We start from the raw sequence: 10238 nt of genomic DNA on the forward strand, positions 1-10238 counted from the left end.
ACCTAAAGAAGGTTCAAAGAGGGGAAAGCCAGAGCCTGAGAGAAAATGGATTTGTCAATGATTTCAGTCATTCTGTGTAGGGAGGAGAAAAGCAGAAAATGTGGCTTCATTCTCACATATAAAATAGGAGGCATAAAATCCAGTAGCCTGTCTGTGGACTTCTATTTATGTATTTAAACCCTGTTTCAATTCACAGATTATGCTGATCCTTCCTCATGTAAACAGCCAATAATGATAGCCAGGCCTTTAGGAAAGGAAAACACACCACATAGCAAGGTCAGGAAGCTACCAAGCACAGGACAACAGATCAAAACAAAATGGTTTCATATGTTTCTATTGTTTATATACTTAATTTGAAGATGATATTCCTTAGGGAGGAAAAGAGGTTGTAAATTATTACCAGGAACATGCAACATACTATCAATCAAAACATAATTTTTTTGCAAATACACTATTTCCTGCATGTATCTATGTTAGTGAACCTGTAGGACTGATATCCATGCATTCAATTCTTTTTAACTCAGATGTCAAGCTAAAATAAACCTCTTTAGTCTTAAATCCGTTACTTCGAATAATTCTTTACAGATCATTTATATTTCTCCAACTTCTATGGATTAAATAATCAAGCTTGCAAACTTGTAGATACCTTTTTTTACTATGAAGAGAAGAGTGAAAGGGGAAGACGTATTCATTTTCTTGTTTCCGGATAAAATTTCGAAAATGAGAAGAAAAGACGTCATATTTGGTATTTAAGCATCTTTTAAAATTACAACACAATATAAGCAACGGTGGAAATTTGTCCCAAGTAGCCAACTAGTACATTTTAAACACACAAACTAGAGCCGCCACTGGCCACATGTTTTTTTGAGTTCAGTCTCTTAAAGAGACAGTATCCTTGGATCTATGCCCTACAAGGAGCACGTTTCCAAAACGTTTGATTACCAAAAATCCTCTCCTGCATTTCTTCATATCCATACTAGATCAACAATGTCCGACTTTATTTTACTGTGAAATCAAATTATTTTAACTCGATTCTACAAATGACTACAGGCAAATATAAAATAATTGGGGAACCTACCGTGATTAGAGGCGTCTAAAGTAAGGGTACCTAGAGATTGTTATAGTAAAACATTGGCGGTTGTTTTTTTTTTAACTTAGTATGATCACCGTTTCTTAATTCATTTCCCACTCATTTCCCAGACACAAACCACGTAACATAGTAACCAGTAACACCGGAAGCTACACTACGACAATTTCGCTGTGCAAAGAGGGGAAATTACTGAACTCAACCAGCACCCAGAACTGAAATTTCAAAGATTTGATTTTCTGTTTAGGAAAAGACACGCAGGAAAGAGCCCATGCACATACCCTAAAAACTGCAATCACTCGTGATTTTAAAGAAGATTTTGAAGGACACACTATTATAAGTCAGTTGACAAAACTACCGGTCAGCTCCTCCAGAGAGAAGCAAGTAAAGACGGGAAGCAAAAAACAGACAAAAAAAAACACACCACAGTCTGGCTTACTTGGTGTACAAATACATCCACTGGAATATCCAAGGGGCTTCCCTCTCGGCTTATCATGGAGATGAATCCAAATCCCATTCGCACGTTGAACCACTTGCAGTGGCCAGTTCCGTGCAAAACCTGGGATTCGTCCTCTGCCTGCTCTGGCAGCTTCCCGGGCTCTTCTCCACCACCTTTGCCTGCCCCGCCTGAGTAGAACAGGACAAAAAAGTCAGTTAGTCAGAAGTCCCAAACAGTTCACTGAAGGGGGCGTGGGGAACTGCTTGGGAGTGGGGATCGGGGAACGGAAATGGGGGGGGGGAGAAGTTACTAAATGGTTGATTCCTTTTTTTCTGCTGAAAATAAATTAAAGGGTTAAAGGGGGAAGCGGAGGAGGGAGGAAGCCACAATGTTCTATCGATCACAACTTCCACGTTTCTGTACATACGTGTACTTTTTCATTAAACTTTTTCAGCCACATATTACAGTACAGCATGCGATACTTTACTTGCATATTGCTGATTTAACACTGATCTCATTTATAAAAAGAAATTTTCAGCGAAACTAATTCTTTCCGGCATGCACGAGGAGGAAAGAAATCGTGAAGATGATTAGAACTAGTTAATGCACATGCGGCAGCATTGAATCCAGGGTTATTTGCAATGTGCATTCCCCTCCCCCAATAACTTTCAATTAAAGTTGGGGTGGAATGGGGGAGGGGGCAGGTGTATAAAAGTTTTCTCGGGCTCACTAACTGAAACTGCGCTTAATCACACTCAAACAATTCAAACAATAGCCCCCTGAAAGCTTTTCAAGTTGTGAATCAGTGTGGGCGGTACAAAACATTTTTGGAGATCTATAACAATAGGTTGCAGAAAGCCCCATTGCGCGACGGGGGGTGGGGGTATTGCTCAGTATTGGGGTAAAAAGGGGAAGGGGGGGACGGGCAAAGAAGGGTGGGAGAGGGGGAGGGGGAGAAGGAAGAGAGAAAATCACAGTAAAACAATAGAAAAGAAAATTAACCTTCGGCCATGTTGCCCCACGGGCCCTCTGCTCCAAACTCGTGAGATGAAAACTTTCCCTTTGGAACGGAGTGGTCTTCTGCATCAATCTAACATCTTGATTTTGTGCGATCACAAATTTAGCTCGCATGGTCTAATGTGCTTTCCCTCTTTTGATTTTTTTTTCTCTTCTCTCTCCAGTTTCTGGCCCCCTGAGCACACGTGACTTTGTCAATTACATGCTTTCTTGCTACTAATTTCACCTCGGATCCTTAAGGGGCTGGCAAGAGGAAGAGATAACCAATCGCCATTTCATCTATGCTGACATCAAAATAATTTATGAATGAACACGAAAAACTCAAACATGTTATCTTAAAGACAATTTGGGACGCTTCTTTACGATAAATCAGAATGCCGATTTCGTGCTTTTACTTAAACACAATGGAGGGTCCTTGTGAATCGTCGATTTAGAGAAACGGCACAGTCATATATGTGCACACGCGTGCCTTACACACAAGCCTGTCTAAATAATCTCATTTAGGGGGGGAAAGCCATTTAAATAAAGCAACCGATGTTATGCTCCCCCCCCCCACCCCAAGAATTCAACTGATCAGTAACAACAAACCTGCTTAGGATGCAAATTTCACATTTAACTCAATTCTTAGAGGAAAATATGTAATTTACAAAGGATCTAATTGAACCTAATTACACATCCATGAAACTTTATATAATGGTAATCTACACCCACAGTAAGAGAAATGCACACAAGTACCTGATTGTGCCCTGAAATATTTTTCAAATTTAAAATAAAATCCTACCGGAAAAATCGCTATCACCTTCATGCAGTCAAATAGTGTTTAGGTTTACCGTTTCGGAACATTTTGGAGGGGGTTGGTAAGGAATTGTACTTCACAGGTTTCTCCGCCATCTCTTTCCGGGGGAGGAGATGTGATTAATGACTTCCTAAATAACAGCCCAGTTTTCCAGCCTAACATAGAGTGAACCTCAATCAGTGGCGATTGTTCCCCAAGAGCAAGGCGACGTATGTATGGGCAGGGAGGGGGAGGGGAGCGCCAGGCAGGCGAGGTGAAGAGGAGCCAGAGAAAGAGGTGGGGGAGAAACAGCGGGCGAGGGTGGGGGGAGGGGTGAAAAAGAGGGGCCAGTGGGAGGAAAAAGGTAAATTCACATCTTATTGACTGGACCCTGACATTTTAAAAGTGCACTACCAGTGGATACAAGAGTTGAATAAACGAAAATTTAATAACGGATTAGGCTCCTACCGTCCCTTCCACGGCCAGCACCCCAGTTTCAAAATGCTTATCCTTTTACCTTTCAGATTGTTACAAACGATTGTTGATTACTAGATGCTGACACCAATATTGCCTCCCTCATCGACTACTACAGTAAATACTACAGATCAACTGGAAATGCTTGATTTCCTTTAGAATATAAAATAACACCGGTCTTTGAAACATTTAAACGCACCACCACCCTTTCCCCACCCCACCCCCCATTTTCTTAAACAAGCAGTTTACCGAGAAACTGTACAGATACCACTTCCCTTCGGCAAAGCTACCGAGTTTACCCTCCCCCACCAAACCCGCAATCCACCTCCCCCCCAACACACTCCTAACTCTTAACACTGTTTCACACAAACTAAAACGTAGGGATTCTGAGTCCAAAAGCTTTGGAAAACCCACAGAATCCACCTATTTACACCTCCTCCCCATATTAAACAATGAAATGGACAATTATACTAATTAGTTCAGATCTGAAATAAATGGATGTATATAAATGTTATTTTCAGCTGTTTGTGGTAAAAGGCTTCATTGGAGACTGATGAATTTGAAAAGATTTTTCGTCTGTTTCTTTCTTTTGTTGTTTCTCAAGAAAGGGAGCAAAGCTATCTCATTTTATTTACTTTGGTGGAGAGGGGGAGATAACCATGTGCCAGCTGGTAGGGAGGAAAGAAAAAGTATAAAAATGCAAATTATTTTGCAAGAGTCCCAAAAGCTTTTAGCTCTTAAAAAAAAATTGCTAACATTTGGCATTACTTTATTAGAAATCAACCGATTACACTGACCTATAATGAAATAACTTTAACAATGGTACTCCAGGTTAAATGTTTTGAATAATAGGAAATATAAAAATTAATTTAAATCAATAGTGGGGGTTTTAATATTTTAAATGAATCACTTTTAAAAATCAACATCTGATAATAGAAATAACATGAAAATTAACACAAATTGAGGAAATGTCACTATTTATGTAAAATTATAAAATTCACAGGCAGTGTAATTTAGTTTTGTCACTGACACACATCTGATAAACAATATTTTGTTTGTTTTTAATCAGAAAATGGACTAATCAGCATAAACTCAGAAACATGTAGGTGGGTTCTGAATTCTTATTTGTTCAATATGATGAAATTCAAACCTATAAATACATAGATGAAAAGTGGGAAATACCATAAGTGAACCACATTGGATGATATGCGTTATGAGATTCAGTTTAGCCGGAATAGGGGCCTCCAGTATTAGTGGAATTAAGGTAGGGTTCACTGGACTGGTCACTGGTGTCAGAGGTTATCGACTCATTCATTTCCTGAGAGGGACATCGGCCTTTCAAGTCGCGTAGAAAGCTTTTTCCAACCGGGAACTTTGAGAAATCCTCTAACATTCATTCACAGAGAATTTAAGGCAAATGCATTTACATACCTGGGGGAGGGAGGGGGAATGTGGAGAGTAAAAGAAAGGAAAGGAGGGGAGAGGAGAGGGAGAAGCAGGGAAGGGAAAGGGTAGGGAGGGAAGAGAAAGGAGACAGTGACATAGAAAATACCAGTTTCCATTTCAGGGATATGGCACTGTCTTTGAAAATAGACTCATCTTTTCCTGCTCCCTGCCCTCAATCTTTTGAGCCTAAGATCCTTGTTTAAAACTAACCATAATCTTTTTAAGCTCATAGAGTTCTTTCACCTAAAATGGTCCCTTGAATCTCCTAGAACGCTTTCCAATTTGTCACCTTCCTGAAGTCTTCTGGTTTTAATTTTTGTCTCATTTCCTACTTGTTTTTAGTGCCAGAAAGACCTGTGCTTGACTCAAAACGCATGTTTTATACTTGTGGAAGCCAAATGTTTCAGTAGCTTGATTTATCATACTTCTTTCAAAATGTCTTTAAAATGAGTTCAAGTAGCTACAAAGAATCCTCAATGCACTAAGAAAAAAAAAAAAAAAAAAAGGAAATAACCTATTAAACCCCGTTGGTTATCACAATCTAAAATTTCTACAGTTATGAAACGAAATACACAATTTTTTCTTTCTTTTAAAAATTCCAACAGTACAATGCAAGGAGCCGAAAAAGGTTCCAGAGCCCACCGTTGTTGTTTTCAAGTAAAAGCAATGAGTGACTTCTATACAGCTGAAACAATGCTTCGGTTCTTCTTAAAACTAGGAGGAGGGGCTGCGGCACCATGGCGAGCGGCTCCACCCGTGCTCCCCTCCCGGCAAATGAGGCCGGGGTCTGCAGCCCGCTCTGCCCTCGCAGCCGCGGAGTTTCACGCGCAGTCCCGCGCCCCAAGGTCGCCGAGACCCCCAGGTCAGCGGATCTGCCCCTTCCCTCCACCGCCCGCCCTTGCCACTTCCTCTCCCCTTTCTCTCTTCAGTCACCTTTTCCTTTATTCACCACATCACCACCTCAGTTCTAGAAGTTGAGTCCTTCCAAGAAGGGTGAGGATTTTTCACTAGTTAGGGTACTTTCACATTTGTCATTTTGTCCCAACCAAATGAACACCGAACAAAAGGAACCCTTGCCTCCACTGGGATGGAGGCAACGTTTGGCACAATCTGCTACCTTCATTGCATTTCCACACATATATCATTTATAATCTGATCTCTTCTTCTGTGATGTGTCAAAGTCTCCGCAATCAGAAAAGTGAAGTCGGGGGATGGGGGGCGGTTATCAGAAGCGGCCAAGAAAAGGAGCACCCCACCCCCTACTCCCCGACCAGGCCGTGCCTAAAATGGAGCTGTCTTCAGACCCCTGGCGCCGCCGTCCTTTCGGGAAGCCACGAAAACGTCGCCGTGCGCCTTTGGAGGGTCAAGAAAAGCCGTCTGTGGGGAAGGCGGTGGGGGGCAAGGGAGTGGAGGGCGACCAGGGGCGATTTTAGGGAACCCCTTCTCTGGCCGCGGCGTGAGGTTTCCCGCGCAAAAGCTGCGGACCCGCACGTCGGGCAAACTGTTGCCGATCCCTCCCACTGCGTTTCAGTAAACTCCTTTACCGGCAAGTAACTTTCTTGAAATTCTTACAATACGGAGTCAAATGAAAGGAGTGCCTCTGCTGTTGATCTTACAACAGAGGCACTTTAGAATATGGGGGCTATTTGTTTTTTTTTCCCCAAAGAGCACAATTCCGTTCTCATTTAATTTCCTTATCTGAAAGCAAAATGCTCTGTCTTAACACAATTGTTCCGATTTGGTAATTTTTACACAGCTATAAAAACCTCTTAAAATTTTTCCTTAAATATTTTAACATAGTTCCCCAGGTATAATGAAATAAAATTACAGAAATACAGAAAACAATAGCATTTTAAGTTTGCCAGACAAATTGCCTCTATAGTTCAAGCATTGAACAACAATGCTTGAAAACAACCATTTGCAAACGTTTTCTTCATTTTGGTTAGTTAAGTATTTAGAACAACAAAATTATTTCAGAAAGGGGATATTACTTTAACACCATCATTTTATAAAAGTTTATTTTTTAAAACGAATAGCAAAAAATCACTGTTAACATACTTCAACTGAAACAAAAAAATAAAAATTTTATTATCACTCCTCCCAAATATTTTCTGAATTGTCCTAAACAAACACTTGGCTATGTAATTTTAATTATGACAGCAGTATGTTAGAGAAATCATTTAGTAATAAGCATTTAGAAATCATTTAGTAATAAGCATTTAGTTATTTTACCTTGCCCAGAATAGCACAAAATGAAGGTTGTGTTTTATTTGAAATGAGTCCCATGTTTTTCACCTGTACTACTTGAACAGTTATGCTTCATAATTTAAAGATCTTGTGCAATAAATATTGAGTCTACAGAAATGACACTAAATAATGTAAGCATACAATTTTTTCCCCTCTGAAAGCAATGAATCAAAGTTTATTCTTTAAAACTTAAATCTCATCAAAACAAATAATTAAGAATAGGGGCTGTTTCCTAGGTATTTCCTTTAATGTCTTCATTTTCAGTTTATTTCAGGGAAAAGAATAGGTAGGAGGAAAATGGAAAGGGAAAAAACACTACAAGAGTAAAAGATGAGGCAAATGAGAAGAAATCTTCAGGCTCTAAAGATGTGTGTGTGAGAGGAAAATTTGTGGAGAAAAAGCATCCAGCTACAAACTGGAGGCCAGAGTTCTGGTCCCATTTAATGACCTTGTGACCCTGGATCATTAAGCTTCTCCAGCCCTCAGTTTCCTTACCTGCAAAGTGAGGACCTTGGAGCAGTTGACATTCAAGTTTTAGGCATAAATGTAATCTCTGACAATAATCTTTCTTTTGGGGAAAGCGCAACCTCTCCCTGGCCAACCCCTTTTTAATCACAAGGAAACACAGACATGAAACTTTATTGCACTCACTTAACACATTGGTGTTAACATTACTTCCAGCAGAAGAGAAAAGGGCCTCTGGACTGCCTCCAGTATGCCCCCAGAGGAAAACCACAATCCAAGAGTAAGGGGAAACTAGTTGGTAAATTAATATATTGTGGCAACTTTTCAGAATCTTCTTTTTCATGGTACTCTTTAGAGCATCACCTCTATGTCAAAGGATTCACTCTAGAAAAAAAGTAAAGTGCTGTCAAAAGACAATGCCAATCAGTGGTCTACTCACTAAACCTTTTGATCCCTAATGCTTTCCTCTCTCTACCTACAATCCTGTATTTGATAAGCTTAATACTAGACTAATATCTTTCTACTTGTACTTATAAATGCTCATGAACTCTGTCATCTTATAGCTTTTAAGAGTTTTGATAGCATTAGTCAAGAGAAGAGCCAAGACATTAAATCCACAAGAGCAGAAGCCAGAATAACACGTTATCGCATGCATGAGTGCTCAGGGGCTCAGTGGGTCCAACTCTTTGCAACCCCATGGACTGAAGCCCACCAGGCTCCTCTGTCCATGGAATTTTCCAGGCAAGAAAACTGGGTTGCCATTTCCTCTGCCAGGGGATCTTTCCCACCCAGGGATCAAACCCCCATCTCCTGTGTCTTCTGCATGGCAGGTAGATTGTTTTACTGCTGAACCAAGGGGGAAGCCTGGCAATACACTGTTACTAATAAAACCATTTGGAAAGAAGAGTGCTGTCAGTTTTCAGTTAGTTTCAGTAATACAAGAGAATATTTATACATCAAAAACCTAGGTTTTAAAGTACACCTAAACAAATGAAAGGGTATGTATTTTTGAAGTGTTAGGTTTAAGATGTTAAAAGTTCACATGACACATTTTGTATTAATAGTATGTTAGTTGCTTAGACATGTCCACTCTTCACAGCTCCATGGACTGTAGCCCGCCAGGCTCCTCTGTACAAGGAATTCTCCAGGCAAGAATACTAGAGTGGGTAGCCATTCCCTTCTCCAGGGGAATCTTCCTGACGAGGGATCAAACCAGGTCTCCTGCATTGCAGGAGGAATCTTTACTAATTGAGCCTCCATAGAAGCCTATCAATAATATAATGAGCAACTAATTTGATACAAACTGGTGAAAAGCAAAATAAATGGGACTGTCCTAGATTAGGAAAATTCTCTAATCTCCTGAAAAAATGGCTACTATATAGGACTATTTATCTTATAGTAAATTATTTTAAAACAGCAGCAAGTCTCTATCGTTAATTTAACAAATACTTGTGAGGCCTCTTTTCAAAATGAACTTACAAAAGGACTTACAAAAATGAACAAGCCACAACTACTTTTTATTCAGGTCCATAAACATTTAAATATTATCTATTTTGCCTGAGACAGGGAAAAAGCAACCACAAAATTCAATACTGCTAAAATTAGGAGGAAAAAGAGTTAATTAGAAGATTTCACCCTTGCAATTCTGGTGGGAGTACTAGTTTATAAATGAAGTGATCCGGAGTACAGTAGAATATATGGTGCCCATCGTGCCACAGTGGAGAATTTCTAAGAGCTGTCACATTTTCTCATATGCCTCCAGTGATCTTTTTAAATAAATGTTAGTTAAGTAAAAATGTAATTGAAAAAAAGACTAACCTGGGGCTGATGAAACCTGGTTGAATGACCTCATTGTCTTCTGAAGAACCTAAAATCAGAGAGCTCAAGTCAGTACTACATTAATTGCTCATTTAATTGACTCTTCTTCAGCTTAATGGCTCATTAGAAAGCAGTAAAATGCTTAGGTTTTGACTCTGTGAAGCGACCTGTAAACTTTTCTCTTTTTACAATGTAAGACTCACCTAGCAAAATTAGATAACCAATTGGCATAAACTTGCCTTTCATTCCAATTCAAGGACAGTATTTTTAAAAACGTTCTAAAACCTATTAAGATGCAAAGATTTCAGAAACGATGCAGTTTAAAAATTTTTTAATATTTAATTTTACACTGCAATTCAAGAATCCCATTCTTCTTTAATCACAGTTAACAATGAACCCAACCCACAATATTGTGTTCCTTGATGAACTTATTTGACTATTCTCTTCAGACATCTTTTAGAAGATAAATC

The 10238-nt window shown here is 39.6% G+C and overlaps 1 protein-coding gene across 2 annotated transcripts in view; it reads right to left on the reverse strand.

Moving 5' to 3' along the window:
- Window positions 1-9802, reverse strand: part of LIN28B (lin-28 homolog B) — a 128616-nt gene extending 118814 nt beyond the window's left edge. Inside the window, exons 1-2 of one of the 2 annotated variants that reach the window (XM_070377120.1) lie at window positions 9769-9802; window positions 1527-1714 (exon numbers count right to left, since the gene is read on the reverse strand). In XM_070377120.1, coding sequence (XP_070233221.1) covers window positions 1527-1714; window positions 9769-9802 — 222 coding nt within the window. Of the gene's footprint in view, window positions 1-1526; window positions 1715-2528; window positions 2539-9768 lie in introns of those variants that run through there. The other variant, XM_005901600.2, reaches the window with a different exon arrangement.
- Between the last annotated feature and the right edge of the window lie 436 nt (window positions 9803-10238).

Source organism: Bos mutus, chromosome 9 (assembly GCF_027580195.1).
Source record: "Bos mutus isolate GX-2022 chromosome 9, NWIPB_WYAK_1.1, whole genome shotgun sequence".
Lineage (NCBI taxonomy): Eukaryota > Metazoa > Chordata > Mammalia > Artiodactyla > Bovidae > Bos > Bos mutus.